Here is a 19,323-nt window from a genome sequence, read left to right on the forward strand (position 1 = left end):
TATTCTTACCTCTTGATTTTAATTATACTGTACCCAGATGACTTTTCATATACCTTTTAATTATATTTAATTTGTAATTTGACTACAAAGTCAGATAAGCTAAATCTGCATTAAAAGTAACAAGTAGAACATAGGTTTTGCTCTCTATGATACCTCAAGGAGATGGATTTTGTATATTGAAAAGTTATACCTCTCCTTTGCTTACAGAAATGAATTTATTTTATGTTTTGAGGTTTAATGAATGTGATATAAATGTATACATACTGCTCGGTGTGTATATTTATATATATCTATATTTATATGTTAACTTTGCAGTCTTTTCCACATATGGAAGAATTTTTTGAGATCATGTTTAGCTATAGAAACCTCTCCCCCTCACTTCCCCTGAATGTGTGTGTTAGAATATACAACACTTATATAGAGGTTTACATTTATCTTATATTTCTTACTAGAAAAATTAGCTGCCACCATCATAGTCTAAAATAGGTCTTTAGACCAGCTGAGAGAGCCAAAAATGCATTTCTGGGAGACAGTAACTTGATAACAGAAGTTGCATATCTGGCACTGGTTACTTAAGTGAGATAACATGTCACAGGCTTTCACTACAAAGGGGACCATAAATTTTTGCATTGCAAATCTGATTTCACGGGCCACTTCTTGTAAGAAGCATTGGGTTTCTACTTCATCTAGTGATAAAGTTTTAAAATGCATGAGTATCTGGTACAACATCTTATTCATGTTAATGCTAGTCTGGGTGTTGTAAAGAAACAACCTTTTGCCTACCCTCATTGCCAGTATTTATGTTTGATTATAACATAATTATATACAAATATTATAAATGGTGAGATGAGTTTTGCAGGAAATTTCATAAATGAATGATGTACAGTTTGCTGAGATCCCCTCTTCTCTGATTTGAAAATAGACCTGTAACAGATCTACTGAAGCAATTTTAAATATTCATTCAACTATTTGTATATAGAAATGAAACATGAAATAAAGAGCTTCTGAAACTTTACACATTCTCTTACACTAATCCACTGTTAGCCTTTCTTCTTTCCAGTTTCAGGCTCAGTGAGTCAAATCATTCATGCACAAAACTATTCTGTAGTCAGTTGTTCCATGTATGGGGAGTCTATGAGAGGAGTCTTCAGTTATGTTTGCTCCTGTATGTTTCCTACAAATTGAGTATGATATGAAAGTCTCTCTAAGCTCTAAAAGATTCTGATTTTAGAGTAAGTTCTTGAATTGAATGGAATGTCATTACTAAGCAGGTAGATTTCCATGTTACAAATGGAAATTAATATTTGCAAATGTAATTGTTTGCTGTAAGTATGACAGTTTCACAGTCCAGAGCCAGTAGTTACATGTTTAATGACCCATTAATAGTCACAGATAATAAAGAGAAAAGGGTAAATCAGTCATCAGAAAGTTAGTTCAAGAGATGAGTGGGTTATCACTGGATTTATTTAACCCAAGTTAAGACATTAATTCGTATCATGCCGGCACATGAAAGGCTAATGTGATGAGACTTGTCAGAAAGGGTCTTCTATGTGTGGGAAGAGAGCCAGCAAAGCTTAGCTCATCAAGTTTTTAACATTGTCTGCTTTGCAAAAGCTTTAGTCTAAAATGAGATTGGGATTTATGAATTTTTAAATATTTATTTACAGAAATGGTTTCTTAAAGATATTTGCATGCCATAAATGTGAGGAGATGTGTGCTGTACTTCAGTTTCACAGAAGTATTTTCTATTTTTTGAATCATATCCACTATCTTATTCAGGTAACCAAATTTTAAACAATGGGCCTCACAGTAATACAGTTTTCCAGTCCTCAAATGCATCTATGTTACAGTCTTAGTTATGATCAAGGCTACATATTTGAAGGAAATCTCCTGATCTCCACTTATTGTGCAGTGGTTTGTATCCAGAAATTGTGTTGGAGTGGACACACTGAATTCCTTTTTGATGAAGTATAGTTGAAAGATGCATTCCAGGATGTCACCCAGCACAATTCAGTGCTAATAGGAATTTGTTTTTGGAGATGGAGCCAAATTAAACCAGATTAACCCCCAAGATATGGATATTACGCAGATACCATTTTTCAGTAGCAGTCATATTACTCTGTAAATCTGTTGCTACTGCAACACAGAGATTGCAATTATTTTGCATTCATGAGTAATAAAGACTATGCTATATGCAGAGTGGATATGAATAGGCATACAATTTCTGGCACCTGATATATTTAAAATTTTTAGACATACTTGGACATGTAGATGATAATTAAAGTTAACCTTTGTTTCTAACCTGATTCGTAATGTGGATCATTTTATCCAAAGGCCACTGCCTCAAATTTTCTGCTCAGTCTAATGAAATTTAAAGAACTCAAGGCTGAGAAATACGCTTTCAAAACTTATATTAAGATATCCTTTAATATTAAAGCAGCATATTAAAACAGAAGAAGTCTTTAAACAAGCTGTTGACATCTTTGTATAGTGTTTTCTAGTCACTGTTCTTTATCTTGCTAGATTTAAGGCAGTTGAATTTTTGACATTAAATTTTACAGTAATTGGAGAAGAACAGTAAACCTTCTTTAGTGACAGCAGATATTTCCTTTTAAGATGCTGAGAAACTACAATAAATAGCGATGAGAGAAGAAAAGGCTAGCATAATGATGATATATAATCAGTGAATTAATAATCTATGAATAGTCAGTTTGCAAAGGCTTTCATAGTATTTTAGATGATACCACTGTAGTCCACATAAATATATGAGACATGGGTGCCATTTCTAAAAATACAAGGCAATTGATACCTTAATTATTTTGAATTCATCATAATTTTATAATAGTTAATCATGTATACTAGTTTATCAAATCAAAGAGTATTTCTTGACTTTTTTTCACCTTCTTGCCTGTTTCTGAATTAGACGTTGCTTTGCAGTTTCTGTCATTGGGCTGCTATTCTTGACCCTATAAACCAGTGAAAGATCCAAGTTTAAAAAGCAGTTAATGTACACAAACATTAATCAAAAAATGCTTGATTATAGTTTATTGTTTGAAAGAGCCATAGATTAATGATTCTGTAGGATACACACTGATATGAAAGACTAAGCATTCTCCTGGAAGCCTCTGATCCAATATTAATAAATGATAAGGCATACATGTAGCTTTTATTTTGCTTCACAGTGTTTAAGGAATGAAAAAAATAGGTAATGAACATCATTTGTCTCAGAACATCAGTGGAGACCAAATCTCGACTTCTTGATAGAGCAGTTTGCTTATAAACACAGTGCTGCTCAGGTCCCTTTTATCCAGAACTTTTGGGTAGTTGTGTAAATCTGTATAGAAAATCTTTAAAGTGTGTAGCACTAAAATAATTAATACTATTAAATATCCCCAAAATGTCACAGGCAGAGTAATGACAAGCATAGCTAATAGTCTTATAACTTTCATCCAATCCACTGCAAGGAGATAGTCCAGGTTTGAAAACAACCTGGGTGCCTAACAGGAAATCAAGGAGTTTATTAAATATTCCATGCAGATCTTATACTTGTACATTCTGTTTTATTTTATGTTATAATGATCTCCCTTTTTGTAAATGAAAATGAAGGCTGGCATTCTTTCACAGCTATAGGAATTTTTATTTTTATTTTTTTTTTCTGAACTCTGTAATTAAGCATCCAGTATTTTTAGATTAGAGCATTACCTGACATGAGTACGTGACATAATTATCTAAACAATAATAGAGCATGTAATAGGTTTTCTTAATTGAACTACTAAGTTGGTGACCTCTACTTAGGTTAGCAGAAGTGTTAAATGCTATTTTGTTTCTGTAAGTAATTAGTGCGTGGAATTGAAAATGAGATATGAACAGGTTTTCAGCGGTAGGCATTAAGTCAGCATTTTTTAAGTAAAAGATATTAAGACATGACAGTATGTTGAAGCTGGTTTTGGGCTGCAGTTAATGTTCAGAATTTAAAATCCAGTGAGCCTTTTGTTCTGGGTTGGTGTTTTGTTGTTTGTTTTTCTCAGTTGTCAATCAAAGCAGCTCAGAGTATTTAATAATTCTTTTTTATGAACTCCTGAATCAATCAGTAAAATTGGAAACATTGTAAACTCTGTGTACAGAATAAGATCAGCGCACAGAAATTCTCATTAAAACAGTTTTGCATAAAAAAAGATGGGAAAGGATTTTTGTTAACTGTATATGTCAAAGATGAAGTTGTTAATGATCATAATTTGGACCTGACTACTCAATAATTTCTTCATTAAATCTGTAATTCTATTTTGAATACTGTTAGGCACCTTTTATAATGTCTGTCTTGACATAAAAACCTCCAGTCATACAAAATTTGATGTGATATTGAAAAATATGTACCATATTTCCAGTCTATGTCCTGTAGATATCTATCTAGTCTTTTTTTCTCTGCTAAAGAACTTTCTTTTCTGTATGAGTTACTTAATATTGTTCTTTTAATATTTTCTGAGTGATGTTCTAGGTTGAGTCTCCTGGCTCTCACTGCTGAGCTTAGTTTTGAGTAATTCTGTAGCTGTTTCCTGATCTGGTTAGTCTTTCGAATATTCACAAGAGTTATGACACAAACACCAGATGTGTAATTCTAATGGTCTCGTGCCGCTGCACATGAGATGTAGAACATTTTTTGTTTATCTGTCTGTATTTGTCTTTGTTCAACATTGTAGTAAAGGTTCATTTTTAACATAAGCCCTTTTTAATATCACTGATTTCAGATAGTTTTCTGTCTTTTTAGTTTGCTCTTTAGTTTTTCAAATGATAACATTGTGCAGAGGATTTCAGTCATGTGAATGCAGCTGATAACATTTATTCACCTAATCCCAAATAACTTCACATTTCGAAGCAGTCTTTCTCAGTCATTTCTACCACACTGTGGGACTACAGAATATGTTTAGGATGAGACATCTGCAGGTCCCCTTCAGTGGCATTCTGCTATGTAGAGCTAATTTTGCTGACCCGATGCCTTGAGAAACATAATCAAACACTTTACAGAAATCTCAAGATATTATTTCAGAGCTTGTACCTTATCAAAAAGACTCTATGTAATTAAATGAGATAGAAACTTATTTTGACAGGACCAGTACTCAATACAGCAATGTTGATTGACATTAACTAGGCTCCAGCTTTTAATTTATTGCTTATTGTATATCAGGATCAGCGTCAAACAATATAGTCTGTGACTTCATGTAATGCTTTTTAAAAGTATTTGTCATTACTTGATTTTTCAGCTTATTTATAAATACAAAAAAAAAAAAGTTCATGTGGTTAATTGAAGTAAAAATGAATATCTGCTTATTGGTAGAATTGTAATGCACTAAAGAGCGAAACAGCTGAACATAGTTAGGAGTCATTTGGAAACGTAATGAGTTGCCCATTTTGTTGATTTCTGCTGTTTTTAAAAGTATCACCACAGATTAACCTAATGTGTTCTGTTAGTGAAATAGGATCAAACCACTCAGTGGAAAAGAAACCCTTCAGTCTTTCTTGAACCTTTACTCTGGGAAAGCCCTTGTGAACTTCAAAGTCAATTCAATTAACATTACTAGTACTGAAAAGCAGTAACTCCTGCAGAATTCAGGGGGAAGGACTCTTATTTTCACTGAGGCGAATCCAGCTAATTAGACATTTTACAGAATCTGTCCCCCTTTTTTCCCCAAAAGAATTAGGAATATTCAGGGCTTACTGCATCTTTTCTTTGTGTTGTAGTTGTGCAGACCAAAGAACCAAGATTTGTTCCAAGTTAACTGTAAAAAATTTACCCACATTTCTCCTGTGTTAAATGATAGCTAAGTTTATAGTGGACTGTCAGATCTCTTTACTTAATTCAGCAATATGCAAGACATCTATCTTAACATCTGGTTTTTAATAACAGTTGACATCTGGGAGCTCTTTTTTTTATTCCAAGAATGGACTAGGAACAGTAGTGATACTGGCAGTGTATATATTCAAGCTAAAATTCCTGTCTGCTTCAATCATAATTAATTACCATTCATTTTATTGATTTTATTTAGTTTTTAGATTTAATTAAGTGCTGGCAATATGTTACCCCGGCTAACTTCCAGGGTTTTGAAACTACAGAATGCCTTTATTTTTTATTTTTATTTCTTTTAACAAAATGTTAAGGAGTTAATTTTAAGGATGTCTAAAATGATAAGATTTTATTTGGTTTTGAAATGCTGAGTTAAACACGACACGCTGTGCATCTCTGTCCTAGGAGCTTGGTATCACATCAGCATTTGGCACACTATAACTACATCAAGATACACACACTGATGTCTGTGTGTGCAGCATTGTAAAATATGTAATCCTCAGTAAACACATTTGGGGAAGGATGTCTCACTTTCTTGATTTAGTTCATGTTTTTCGTTTTCTTTTTAACTTCAAGTTAATAATGAGTGTAAAATAACGCCTTTCTCCCTTGAGTATATCTACAGTAAAATAGTCCCCTTTTTAAAAAGAAATTCATAAAGTTGCTATGATTTTTTGTATTTGTCATTTGTGTTAACTAACATTAAAACTGTTAATGAATGAATGATATTAATGATGAAAAAATGCAATAAAGGATAGAAGCTGTCTGTAAACAATGTGCAGTGTTTAAGATTTACTTAAAAGATAGATTTAATTAACAGCATAATAGAAAATTGTACTTAACTAGCAACAGATTTTTCTAATTCTATAGCAGTTTCTGTATCTTTCAACCAAACAAAATGTAAGACAATTTGATTATAGTAATTACTTTATTTACTTTGAAGGTTTAATCTGTTTCTGCTGTCATTGTTGGTTGGAATTGCAATTGCATGCAGTTAAAAAACAGATAATCTTTTAATATTTAATCTCATAATCTACATCCTACACACTGTCTTAACTGGGTGAGAAAAATGTTTAGGTCATTGTTTTTGGTTGCTATAGATGCAAATTCTTGTTTATTAACACAGATTTGTTCATTTGCTTTCACTGGCTTTCATTAAAAAAATATGTTTTTAAAAGGCAAGAACAGTGTCTTTTACATGCACCAAAGTAACTAACCTTTTCTTCTTTCATTCCAATGCTAACATCTCTATGCATCTCCTAATGTCTGCCACACAGGATGATGAGGAGGGTATATGGGCATAGCCGTTCCTATAAACCAAAGTTCCAGTTTTATTTTGAGGGGTGAGAAACTCTTTTCTATCTCTTTCAAATTGCAGTCTACTTTGTCTTGTTTTATTTTAAACTGCATGGAGCTTTATGTTACTCAACAAGTGTGTTTGTGAGCTGTATAAAAGTGCTTTCTCCTTTGCAATGAACGATGAGAAATTACGATGTGTAATGGTCTAATTGTTTAACCTTTTCATACCCTGTTTTGGTTAAAGATGTAGGCAGGTCTGAAACTTTGAGGGAAGTATATTTGTCTCTGCAGCTGCCTAAATAATTCCCTGTGTTTGACAAATGAGAATTTCTTTAAACTGGTATTAATCTGCTGTATCATCGTGAAACTCCCTGTAAGAAAACTACAATATCTTTTCAGAATTAGTATGAAAGTTTGCTACTTAAGAAAATTTGCCACAGATTAAGTGCCTGATTTTAATGGAATATTGCTTGTAGTACGTATGAAAAAAAAACAAATAAATAAGTTAAAATGTTTAATTGGAATTTTAACATAAGCAGCAAATGCTTAATAAGGAAAGTATGACCTTTTTATGAATTATGAACACTCATACTTTAACATGACAGTGATATTTAAAAGTAAGAAGGTGCAGCTTATTTTGTTTTTCTCTTTCAAGTGTGAGTAAATGCTTCATGGTTGCTTTGTCTCAGCTATTAATCAGTGCACGTCCACTCTCCTGGTGCTCACCTCTGAGGCTGTCAGTAACCTGCTGCAGCTCACAATTGCTATAGGCACTTGACAGTGCCAAGGACAGCACAAGAGTACCAGACCTTGGTGCTTCCTGCCTATAAAACGGTCTCTTGGTATTTCCTCTTACTGGAACAATTCTGCTTGGTACAGTGGGACTTCAGAGGAGCAAAATCTACTCACATTAGTGAAGATTAACGTGCTTGTGACTAACGTGTTATTAAAACTGTCATACTTTACTCTTTATATTGCTTTGGCCTCTGTCACCCCAAGCTGAAGACTGTATGATTTGTTTTGCTTCCAGTGCTGTTATAAGCCATGCTACAAGCCACTCAGTCTACATGACAGGAATAAAATTACCAATGTTCTTGTTGCTAACATCTTTGCTTTAAAGAAACCTTTGGTTATACTTGCTGTTCAGAGCAGTTGCAAATGATGCGAGGTTAGTGATATCCATAATCATTTGCATTTTGTTTTAAAAAATTAAGCATACACATAGAATCATAGAATCATGGAATTGTTTGAGTTGGAAGGGTCCCCTAAAGGCCATCCGGTCCAACCCCTGCAGTGAGCAGGGACACCCATAGCTCCATCAGGTGCTCACACGACACATATGGTTGCATGTGATAACAAAAGAATATGATTAATATACTAAATAACTTCTTCTAATTACTTTCTTCTTTCTTGAAATTAAGCAGCCATGAAACAAGTCAGGAATTGTTCTTTTTCACATAAAAATCTAAGAAAGGTGTATGGGTTTTCTTAGTGTTCTGTTTTAAGCAATTAGCAAATTCTGTTAAGGCAGCTGCATGATATTTTAATGATAGCTTATGTTGCTTTTTAAAAGTAATATAATTTTCAGCTGCTTGCCAGCATAATTCATTTGTTTGGGTGTGGAGGGTAAATATTCATTTATTTTCCTGACCCATACATATTTCCAATTTAAAAACAGACAATCCTCTCTGACTCTTTTGTTCCAATACCAGCAGAATTTATCTGGTATTGCTATATAACTGACTCCTGACAAATACATTGTCTACTATTTCTTTTCAAGTGAAGGAGACTTACTGAGGCAGTGCAGCCTGCAGCTGGTGGAAGGCAGAGCTTCTCCTCTGCCCTATGCTGGTGTGCAGACCTATCCCTGGGCCAGAGCAGCATCCCTAGTGTGGGGGTGCCTGCCAAAGGGTGAGAATTCACAACAAATTCTGATGCACTGGAACAGCTTGCTCAAGGAGGTTGTGGATCCCCCATCCCTGGAGGCATTCAAGGCCAGGCTGGATGTGTGAAAACTACTAGAAAATAATGTAGCTATAATCTGGCATTTCCCATTTACTAGACAGGCTGTAGGCTGATACCTAGTTTATGTGGTGCTCTGAAGTGTCAATCCAATTCTTCTTGAGACTATAATTGTTCATCATTTTGTTTTAGAGAACAGGAAATATATAGGTGCATGAAACATTAATTCCATTAACTCCATGTAATTGGCCAAGGATAAGCTTAGATAAGCCTGTTTCTAAGTGATAAGCCACTTGATTAGAACTTCTGTGTGCATCCGCTGTTGCCAAAGACTGGCTCAGTTCTTTGTATGCAATATTACCATAAACCGTTGTGAATTCAGGGTGGCCTGATAGGTGTGGAGAATGAATTCTGGGCAGTATTCCCCATATCCTTAAGTGTGAGTAGACTGCTATCCATTAATATTTTTACCGTCTGGAATTTTATTTCATTTCAACTAAGTTTCTTAAGTGGGTAAAGGTCTAAAGTATAATTAAGGTCCTAGAAACTTTCAGAAAAATGAGCTGCTAACCAGATGAGACATTGAGGTGTCCAAACATGAGAAAAGGTTCAGTTTAAACATACAGAGGCCACAGAATCCATGTGAGGGGGCTGTTGTGTGCAGCCCAGTCATGGGAACAGCTCTGGGCAGAACTTGCACCTTTATAGACATCAGAGGCAATCAGCTCTGAGATGTACACCTCCTTCGTTCTACCGCTTGGGCCATGCAGCTTGTGGGAATGATGAACACTGTAAGTGATGGCTTTTTGAACTGTACGTTTTTTCTGTCACTCTGATGTTCATGTACTGATCAATACCTGATTTGGAGCAGAATTTTAGTTTGAGAATTATTATTTTTTTAAATTTGGGGAAAAAAAAATAATGATGGTATCTTCTGTATTTGCTTTGAGCTTTGGCTATGTCTGGTTTAGAAGCTGGACAATTTTGAATTTGTGCATCTGAATGCAACCAAAGACCATCTTCTGATCTAAGAACATGAATCAAAAAGTGCCTGAAATACCAAGATATTTCACTTTGGAACTTTTTTATTTCAAGTGTAGTTTTGTCCTGATTTTATAGTGCTATTGGTCTTCTTTTAGGTACCATGCAGATGGTACTCATGGAATCAAAAGTAGTTCTCCACCTAAGTAAGGACAGTGCAGGCTGGTCCTCTAATTCTTTCTACTTCAATGCTCAAATACAAGGGAAGAATGACACGAAATGATGGAGCTGTGGTGTGGCAGGATGAGAATGTGTGGTAAGAGAGCCCATTGCTCACTAAGGAACGGGACCATGGTTAGAGGGATCTCACTGGCAAGAAATCTGGTAGCACATGTAGCTGCACTAGTTGGGACTTGTTAGAAACACGATCCTTTCCCCTCTGTTTACCCCTACTGAAGAAAGCAAAGAAAATCAGAAGGTGATGATTACTTTTAAGTATTGAGCTGATGCAGCAGTCTGTCACGGGTAACTGAATCCATGTGACTTTCAGAAAGTAAGATTCATGGCACAGCTGAGATGTGCAGGTAGAAGAAAGTGCTTGTTTTTTCTGTTCCTCTTCCCACCACTGAAGTGCAGCAGACCTGAGAAAACTATTAAGGCTTTTGTCCTCGTGCTTCTGTAACACAAATCAACACAAAACTTGTTATTACAGTATCATGTTTGTACAGTAACGGAGGCTTTATTCTTGTCAGATGTGAAATAAGGTCAATGTTTTAAAAGATGCTTAAGAGTGTTTGGACAAGTTTATTGATTGTTATATCCTTAGAATTGAGTTATCTTCACACCTGAAACTGAGGGTCTGAAGATTGTTCCTGGTGGCAAATGGAGGGTAATGTTTTTGAAACTAGAATCATAAAGCTGGATTGCTGAATTTGGACCCAGGGCTGAATGTAAAGTCTGTAATTTTAAACCTTTGCCTTAGTAGCCCTGGTGGAGTCGCTCTTAGGAAGAAATCAGTGTCATTCACTAAAAAGTAAGAAGCCTTCCAAGCAAAACAGTACAGAATGGGTGGAAGAGTAAAGCTTCTCAGTTATTGCTCAGGCAAATGTTTACTGTTTGTTTCTAATTACTGAGTGTGTTCTGTATGTGTTTACAGGGAAAATGAGGAGAAGGCTGCTTTAAAACAAATGTGGTGCCTGGCTTTGTCTTTGTGGAGATGTGGCGAACAGCTTTCTCTCACAGTGTTCTTGCTAATAGCAATATAAAGCATAGCATCATTTGGTCACACTGCTATATAAGGACATGTTTAAAGACATTAACAATCAGCCATTGTTCTGCTTTATATTTCCATTATTTTAAGTCAAGATTTTTGTAAATCTGTGTTTTTTAATGTTTGGATATTCTGCATAGCTTGTTTTGGAAAAAACACATTGACTTTGAAATGAGTCTCAGTAGCATGCAAAGCAGTGGAAAAATAAGGAGCATGACTGTTTGCAGTGTTCATTTTAATTCTCTCATAGAAAATACCAGCTCTATGCTTAATTAGCATAATTAGGATGTTGCTACATTGAATGGAGCCCAAGGGCATTTTGCATTTCTGTTTTTTAGACATGAATCTTGTGTTACTGTAGCTTGGGTTTTACTGAAAAAAAGGAGGAACCTCCAAGGAATGCTAGCATTGCAAAATGTGGGCAGATTTGTGACTAGTGTTCCTTTTTCTTGTTAAAATATTTGTATTCATAATATAAGATCCTGAAGATTTTTATTTTAATTTAAAAGATTTGAAAGGTTTTTTTGTTCTGTTCTGTGTTTGTTTGTTTGTTTGTTTGTTTGTTAAGGATGACATTACTACTGCTACTATTTTCAGGTACTAACTGTCCACAGTTTAAGGCAGGATTTTCATTGAAAGTAAATACCAATTTATTTAGTTGTATCTATTTGGCTATTTATTATAGCTTATATGCTGGAAATAAGTGAAGTGATTGACAAATATGAAACTAATGTGTTTCATAGTAAGTCAACTATCAGTGGAGAAAATCAACATTTTCTTTTGCAAAAACAAAAAGCAAAATATCAAACCCAGTTTCTTAATTTTGTTACAACTCTGCTTTGGCCAAATAAATGACAGAGTTAAGGTCAGATGCTGAAGCCCCGGACACACTGAAATCAGTGATTCTTGTTATTTATTTCAGTACTGGTAAATTTTCACTCAGTTTATCAGAGTAATTTCTTCCCTTGGATTTGTTCATGGTCTTACTTGGAAAACATCTGTGGAAATATATACATATGTATGTGCATTTTCAAAGAGACCTGCAAAAACTAGGTGTCTTTTATTTCACTCTGACAGGCATTTATCTTATCTTATTCTTGGTATTTATGAGACACCAAATCACCCTCATGCCTAGACAGCAAACTTTATTTTATAAATTCAAAAGTTTTTTGTCTGTCATTTGTCAGTTGTGTGAGTGAAGCCATTCTGTCTGAACTTTGGCCTCAGCTTCTTCAGTACAGGTGCATAAGGTGTGCAAACAGACTGAAAAGGGAGCTGGTGAGCCCAGCTTCAAAGCTTTTCATGTAGTCATCCTAAAGACAACAATCACAGGACCTGCAATCATCAGTCTTGTTCTTTTTTACTCTTCCACAATAAATAACATATTTGGACAATTTTTAACACTGTAGAATGTGATAAAAGGTAGAATTTAATGGATGTAAGCCTCTTCGTCATTGCCTGTTGTGGATTAGATGGTACTCTGACATGGTTATTTCTGTTGGAAGCTGTGTGTTATCATCCAGTTGATGGTTAGTGAAGAGCAGCTAGCGATACTAACAGAATAGAGTTTTAAAACTTTATCTGGAAGAAAACAGAGTCCATAAGGTAAAATAAAAAGGCCATTACTGAAATCATTTTATCTTTAAAGGTTCTTGCAAAAACTTAGGTAATCAAGTTTTTAAAATGATTTAAGTGAAGCCAGAGCAATTCTCTCGCTTAACTAATCAGAACCTCCTTGTTAGTTTTGCAGATGGATTTTTACCAGATACAAGCAAAGAGATCAGTAAAGTATATTTTGCATTTTATATAAGAACTACAATTTGGGATTGTAAATCCCTGTTAAATTTTGGAAAAAGCTTTTTTTCCAAAATAAGAGAAAGCTGGGATTACTCTACTAAAAATCTGATAAATTCTGCCATGCATGGTTCTAGGAACTTGAAACTCATCAGGTGATAAATACCAAACTCAACTGAAACCTTTGCTCTGTATGGCCGACTTCAAGTTCAATCTGTAAGTGTCTATGAAGTGACTACTGATGACCGTAATGTGTCTGAAGAGGAAATCTTTGTTTGTGATCAAAGAGGCACAGAGCACTCACATTCTTTGTGTACCTATTGTATCTGCTGACCTGGCTCCTTCTGAATATGGATTGGGTCAAATGTAAATACTGAGGCAAGTTTTTAATGATTTGTTTATTACGTTTGCTAAGATGATTTTGTTTATGCAGCTAGAGTCTTTAGGTCTTACTTAAATTGGTTTTGTACCTCTATAGGAATTTATACCTGTATAAGTAATAACAGATCCCGATGTTCTAATTGTATTCAAGCCTTTTAGGTAGAAACTATGATGAGATCACCCTCACATTTTTATTATATTTATTTTTTTTCTTAGAGTAATTGGGTATTCTCTCCTAGTTGCAGTAATTGCGAAGGGAAAATAAATAAATAAATAACATTTATTAAAAAATTCTTTCATAAAACATTTTTATAAGAACTCCTGAACCAGTGTTGGACTTGGCTCCAATATCATGTTCTAAAAGAATTTTTTCCTGACCTTCTAATTTTTCTTTTCTGCCCAACTGTATGATTTAAGTACTTAATGTTTGACATCTGTAGTTAGATTTAATGAAAACCCATACTATTTCACTTTCTATTTCTCAATGGCTGGTAAAATTGTTGAGCAATTCATATAGTCTTTGCAGTACTCCTGTGGAAATTATTTACCCACTGGTCAATAGTTTTAAAGAATATACAACAGCTTGAAGTCTATTTGCTGTTTTCCCCTGGATCTCTTTATCAATGTAGCTTTAACTTCCATCTCTTCTGTGGTTGTTGTCATTTGTCTTCTAGATCTTTTTCTTCAATTCTAAATTGACTTTATGGCAGAAAAATAATGTATTTCTGGTGAGTGGTTAGTAGATGGAAAAATATTTAGAACTTGGATTGCTGTTCATTTGAAGAAAAAATGATAAATCATAAAATAATCTGTTGATAGTAATAGATTTAATAGATTTAGAATTGAAAGTGAAACCAAAAAGAACACCTGCAACTGATTGCAAGGGAGAGAAGTGCTTGTTCTGATAAGGCTGATTCTTTTTTTTTCAGTTACATTTCTTTTCAGTGTGTGTGAATACAGCTACAAACATTGCAGTGTCTCAGAGCAACTTCTGTTTCTGTAGAAGAGAGAGGTCCTGATATTGTAAGCATTAAAACAGAATGTGAATCTTCTTCAGACAGTCTTATTAATTGGGGAAAGCTTGGGAAAGGTTTATCCAAAAATAAGAGTATAAGAGTATAAGAGTCAGAGTATACGAGTCAGAAAACAAAAATCCCCTTTCTTTCCCTTTTGAAAGCAATGTAGCTTCAAAGAATGTATTTTAAGATAAGCTGAGTGAGAACTCTGCTTCAGTTACAGAAAAAACGAAATACACTCTATCAATAAAAAGCCAAACCAAAAAAGTAAAAACCACTCTACCCATAGTCAACTGCTGTTAGCACCAAGACAAAAATGAATTGTTAGCTTAACTTGTACCAATATACTCTATTTTCTTTTGAGGATTGACAGGTTTAAATGTACTGATTCTCTCCATAACTCTGCCTGTCAAACTTTGATTTGATCTTGAAGTGTTCAAAAGCTGCATGTGTTGCAGGATTTCAGCAAACTTGATCTTACAGGTTTTGCTTAAATATTGTTTCCATTTTGATGTCTGTTGTATGGATGTACCACAAAGCGTGTTTGGTTTTAGCACCGATGCCTTTGGTGGTGGTATGCAGCAAGTAACAGAATACTGGGAATAAAGAAAAATCCTGAAATGAATCCCCCCAGCTACAGGCCAGTTGAGAGCTAGAGAGACAGGATGTAAAGTAAAACCAGTATGTTTCCCTTTGATCAAAGGATAGATTCCCCACCACTGCCCAGCAGGTGATCAACACGTATGCACTTTCTCCCCTAAGTGAGCAGATTGGACAAAAGTAAGCTCAGCGCCCACAAAGCAAATTTCAGGTAATAAACATAGCTTAGAATTATTTTAATTGCTGCTTTTGTCTCCTCTTAGAGGACGTTTCAAAGAACTTCAAAAATTCAAAGACTGGTAGCCATGCTGTTCTCATGTTCATGATCATTGTCTGCTTTCCAATTTAAATCAGAATATAATGACAAAAACACCCATTAGTATTTATCTATTAGTATGATCAAACAAGTGAGAATGTTTTTAATGAATAGCCTCTCTTAAGACTCTTAATATTGTTTATCAACGAGTTACTCTCCTAATATGAGTATTTGGAATATAAAGCAGTATTTGGAATATATAACGTTCAATCCTGCAGGGAAAGTGTTTGACAAATTAATGCACTATAATGAGATGAAATTACAGTGTTTTGAAATGTTATTTCCTTATATTTTTATACTTTTTTTTTTTTTTCCCCCACAACTGATGGGTAGAGTAGTTCCAACAGTTGGGTTTTTAAATGGTGACAGGTGAATAAAGGCTTTGTAGCAGGGAGAAAACAGGTACTGAGATGCCGTGTGGTTTATTCTCTGAATTTTGATCCTCTCTTAACAGTAGAAAAGCTGTTTGTTATGTTTTTTTCCCCCCTCACTGGTTATTTATGTGTTGTTTTATGATGTTAGCTAAAGACTTCAGCTTTCATGACATGCTGCTCAAAGTTCTGTCATGATTCAGGTGAACAAAGCACCATCGAATACCTTGATTTAAGAACCTCCTGCCAATCACTTGGTGCCTAAGAAGATAGGCGCTATCCATAATGTCCTCGGGGTAAATTCTTGTTTGCGTTTCCTTTACAAAAAGCCTGCAGTTGTTATTACACCTGCTGGTGTTCAGTGTCACTGACCTCTCACCTAATGTTCAATCAGGTGCTCTTTTTTAACAGGCAATCTGGCATTCAGCCCACTTAAATTAGGTTCATTTGTCATGTGCTCCTATCTGCCAGCAAGCAAACTGGGGGAGAAAAAAGAGGTCAGAGTAGGGATTTTTCAAATGTAAATGTTTCCTTGAAGCTGCTGTTGAAACGTAGATGTGTCATTCAAAATGCAAGTTACTGCTTGCCCTTTCTTAAAAAACAGATTGTCTTTACAAGTACTATTCCAAATGTCTTTAGGGCAGTTTTGCATGAAATTGTTGCATGCACATTTTTATTGCAAAATATTGTTGCAAGGAAGAAATAAATCACTGGGCTATATTAAAGCACATTTTGCCCAGATGGTGCTTTGAAATAGAGGATTAAAGTGGAGGGGGGAAAAAAAAGTAGTTTTAAACCACGTACAGGAAGTGGGATCATGCAAAAGGCTGGTTTCCCTTCCTAGTATCTTGTTGCCATTGGTACTTTGGTGTGGGATATGTACAACTATATAATATAACATATATCACAATATGGTATTAAGCGTACATTTTAAAATCATTTTATTTTGTCTTCCTTTAAGCACATGGGTCAGCGTATAAGTTAGGTGGTGAGCTGTAGATTCTGCTAGCAGGTGATCTTACCTCTTAAAACTTAATGGTTCATGAAGATTTATGTGGGCTTGGTCAAATAATAAATATTGCATTTTCTGTGGCATTACTATAGTTTGTATAAAGTAATAACCTTGGGTAAATAATGTGCTGTCTTCTGCTGTGTCGTGTCCACTGTTAGTAATAAGGAAGGAAGAAAGTTTTGTGCTGCTGATGTGTCAGTGACAAGGAAGAGATTGGTTTTGTGAGCTAGAAGACTGATGAAAAGAGAGTTCTCAAAACCCTGTGATTGTTGTATGTGATTGAGAGAGACAGGCTCATTGACTATGTGAACGAGTTCTCATATGGTGAAATCAGAAAGGAGCTGAAGAACCTCATTAGTTTTAGCATTGTGATGGGGCATAGTTTGTTTTGGCAAGGTTCAGCTTCTGAGATGATGGAGTGAAAAGTTGAATGACTAAACATGTTATTTGGGTTAAGTCCAATGAAGGCGGTAGGTAAATTGTTTACCATTTAAAATTAGCTTTAGAGCTAGAATTAGGATATGGGGAGAACAACACAGGACTGAGAGATAAAATAGTCATTATTTCTTTTCTCTCTTAGAGTTATTCTTGAAGGATCTTTATTTTCTCCACCTTTTTTGAGCTCCCTTTTATTTCTATTTTCTCATTTCCACTTTCTTAAGTCTCTGTGCATTTATCTTTGGATAACGTCACATGAAAATACAGTTTATCTGATAGTCAATCCAGACTACAAAGACTTTCAAGGACCAGTAATTGGCAAAACCATTATTCCACTCCAAATGTAACCTGTTTTCATAGGAATTCCTTTTGTTGTTTTCCTTAAAAACAGAGACATTATGATTCATGTTTGTCCACTTTGCTGTAGTATATAAAGAAGAATTTTTGAAGAGAAAAACTAGAAACTTATTAATATGAAATCAGGGATAACTACAGACTTCTGTTGTCTGCCAGCGTAAGAATTCTAGATCTTTACTGCCAATTTCTAAGGCAACTTTTAAACACTTGTTCTCACTCTAGCAGTTTCTGGCAGAGATAACATTGTATTTTATAGTACAGCTTGTATGATATCCAAGACAGAACAAAAATTTGGAAACAATGGGAGGATTTGGCATTTCTTAACCTATAGTCTGTGTGCATAGTTTCAATAACTTTACTATGTGAACATCTATGTGCTTTAGAGTCAATAATCAAAAGCTTTGCAGATTTAGGAGAAAGAATTCTATTTTAAAACAAAATTAACATGTAATAAAAAATCTTGACATAAAACTGGAATGCAGTATGATATAGCACACCAAGACTTACATTTCCAATTCCTTTTATGTACTGTTTTCTGAAGACCAAGCCCAGTATGTACATGAAGATCAAAAAAGTGAATCGGATGGAAGTCAAGCATCAACAAAGATTTGTACAGATATATTTTTGGATGAGATGAAAATGTTGGCTTCCCTGAAATAGTGTGTCTGTGTGGATTTACATTTATCTTTCTTTTTACAAAATGCTGTTACAGTAAAGGAATTAATCACATGCTTAGAGATATCATGAAACAATATACTTTTTGATGGCTGCATCTTTTTCATGTAAAATGTAGTAAATATCACTTCTGAATTTCTTAGAGCTGCATACTGTTTGCATTGTTATGTAAGACATGTGTCATGGTAAAGTCTACGACCAAAATGTCAGTACACTATCAAGGAATTCCCAATGCTGGAAGAAAAAAGAAATGTGTGAGGTTTGAATTCATCAGATTTAAGCTTGTGTCTAGGCAGAAATCTGTCCTACTAGATTCCAGATCATGTCTGTAGTGTTTTCTCAAGCATTTGTCATTTGGTAAAAAGAAAACCTGTTGCACAGAAGCCTTAAATGTGTGAACTCAACAATTTTGGTTTTGTGGTTAGGATAGTGCTGTTTATTGAATTTCCAAGTAGGAATCTGACTAGGTTATCTATCACTCAGTAAATTACTGTACAGCCATTGAACTTAAATAAATTCAAAATGCTTATAGTATCATTAGAAATTAGACAGTCAGTGTCCATATTTAAAAAAAAAAAGAAAAAGAAATGAAGAGATGGCTTCTGGTGTAATTTTCCTTTCCTATAATAACACAGACTGATTTGCCATCCTATTTACAAAAACTTCAAAGAAAAATAATGAATTGGCTTGCTACACATACATTTTGTTGGTTTACTTTTATGCTTGCAAGGGCATTATAAGTTTGAGAATATAAACATGTTGTACTGCTTGGATTAAGGATTTTCTAGATTTCCTATTAGTTTTAGATTCTGAACACTTGGAAATTTGATATTCATTGAATCATAAATCAATCAGGGTTTCCAGTTGAAAGAATAAATGATGTGGTTCATTGTTTAGTGAATAAGATTATTATTATTTTTTTTTTAAATACAATATTTCATCTTTCTGACATATTTGAGAAAGTCTGAATCTAAATTCCTTTGGTCACTTGGCTTGATTTTCTTCCAGGGTC

The 19,323-nt window shown here is 34.5% G+C and overlaps 1 protein-coding gene across 26 annotated transcripts in view; it reads left to right on the top strand.

Annotated features, from left to right (window-relative positions):
- The window catches only part of ERC2 (ELKS/RAB6-interacting/CAST family member 2), a 360,031-nt gene that overhangs the window by 254,779 nt on the left and 85,929 nt on the right, over nt 1-19,323 (top strand). For 6 of the 26 annotated variants that reach the window (XM_085516429.1, XM_085516432.1, XM_085516436.1 and 3 more), the window contains one exon: nt 7,117-7,182. The exons of the other annotated variants lie outside the window; for them this stretch is intronic. In XM_085516429.1, the coding sequence (XP_085372555.1) occupies nt 7,117-7,143 (27 nt within the window). In that variant the 3' untranslated portion in view covers nt 7,144-7,182. The remainder of the gene's footprint in view (nt 1-7,116; nt 7,183-19,323) is intronic. 26 annotated transcript variants of the gene reach the window in all.

The sequence above is a fragment of the Coturnix japonica genome, chromosome 15 (assembly GCF_054131305.1).
Source record: "Coturnix japonica strain WE chromosome 15, WE-NBRP24, whole genome shotgun sequence".
Lineage (NCBI taxonomy): Eukaryota > Metazoa > Chordata > Aves > Galliformes > Phasianidae > Coturnix > Coturnix japonica.